General features: G+C 39.7%; 1 protein-coding gene across 1 annotated transcript; it reads right to left on the bottom strand.

Annotated features, from left to right (window-relative positions):
• Positions 350-1387, bottom strand: LOC109344682. The gene has a single exon (XM_019583433.1). The coding sequence runs from the start codon at positions 1385-1387 to the stop codon at positions 350-352; it is 1038 nt and encodes a 345-aa protein (XP_019438978.1).

Here is a 1710-nt window from a genome sequence, read left to right as displayed (position 1 = left end):
GTCTTTCAGCTTCTGCTTTGAACCTCTTTAAGTGTTCAAACACTTCACTTTTGGCCCTGATGAGATAGACCCACATCTTCTTGCTATAATCATCAATGAAGGATACAAAATATTTGTTTCCACTTAATGAATTTACTTCAAAAGGTCCACACACATCAGAGTAAACAATATGCAATAAGCCAATGACTCTAGCTTGAGTGTTCTTGTTGAAAGGATTTCTTGTTTGTTTACTGATTATGCAGCTATCACATATTGGCAAGTGTGATTTTATTTCAGGTAAAACATTGACTAAGTTTTTCTGATTTAGTAGCTTTAGATCTCTGAAGTTTAAGTGACCATACCTTAAGTGTCAAAGCCAAGATTCATCAATATTGGTTTCAGCATTCAGGCATTGAGACTTTACTACATCTAGTTTCACTTGAAATGTTCTGTTGTTTGAGAGAGGTGCACTGAGTCTTCTATTCTTGCTGTCATAGATTTCTAGGAAGCCATTGTGCAACTCCATATTGAGCCCTTTCTCATGCAGCTGACCAATACTGATGAGATTAGTCTTTATGTTAGGGGCAAATAGCACATCAGTTATGAGTGCCCTTCTGCCATCTTGCATCCTTAGTGGAATGTCCCCTGTTCCTTCAACTGTTACAACTCTATTGTCAGCAAACTTCACCTTATTTCTTTTGGTTGGATCAAAGTTCACTAGCCAATCCTTATGTCCAGTCACATGATTGGAACATCCCGAGTCAATGTACCATATATCATTTCTAAGTTTGCTGATTGTTGTGGTCATCATTAGCCGAACTGCCTCATCATCAAAGTCTTCACCCTCTTCCTTGGCAAGATTTGCTTCAGGGTCTTGCTTCCCTTGATGTTGGTTTTTGTTTGATGCATAGCATTCAGATGCAAAGTTCCCTAGTTTGTCACAATTATAGCACTTTATTCTCCTTTTATCAGTTCTCTTCTTCCAATTCTTGGATTGCTTTCCTTCATTCCTCCTGCTGAGCCGATCTTGCAGATCAACTCCCTTTCTTGACCCACCTTTTGAATCCCAAGTCTTGCTTTGGTTCTTATTGAAATTTCTTACATTGAAATTTCCTCTCTTTGTTGATGTTTGAGTCTGTAGGGCTTGGTGTGATGGCCTTTCAACTAACCTTTCATCGAGTCTCTGCTCATGAGCTTCAAGAGACCCTTGTAGTTCTTCAATTCTCATTTTTTCCACTCTTCCTGATTCTTCAATTGCCACCACAACATGATCAAATTTGGGAGTCACAGTTCTTAACACTTTCTCAACAATTGCAGCATCCTCCATTCTTTCACCACAAGACTTCATTCCATTCACTTGAGTTATGATTCTTGTGAAGAAATCTGTAATTCTTTCTCCCTCATCCATTTGCATAAGCTCATACTACCTCCTCATTGTTTGTAACCAGATTTTCTTCAGTTGAGCAGCCCCTGCATAATGCTTTTCCAACACATCCCAAGCCTCATTTGCTGTTGCAGACCCTGCAATCTTCTCAAAGTGGGCATTGTCCACTGCTTGGTGTAGGAGACAGATTGCTTTGCAATCTCTCTTCTTGTTCTGTTTGTGAGCATTCCTTTGTGCTTCAGTTGCTCCTTCTTCCAATACTGGCAGCCCTTCCTCAACAATATCGATAACTTCTTGGTAGCCAAGGATGGCTTTCATCTGAATGCTCCATCTTGACCAATTCTTTC

The sequence above is a fragment of the Lupinus angustifolius genome, chromosome LG04, assembly GCF_001865875.1.
Source record: "Lupinus angustifolius cultivar Tanjil chromosome LG04, LupAngTanjil_v1.0, whole genome shotgun sequence".
Taxonomy (NCBI): domain Eukaryota; kingdom Viridiplantae; phylum Streptophyta; class Magnoliopsida; order Fabales; family Fabaceae; genus Lupinus; species Lupinus angustifolius.
Note: the sequence above shows the minus strand (reverse complement) of the source record. Positions and strands in the feature narration are given on the sequence as shown.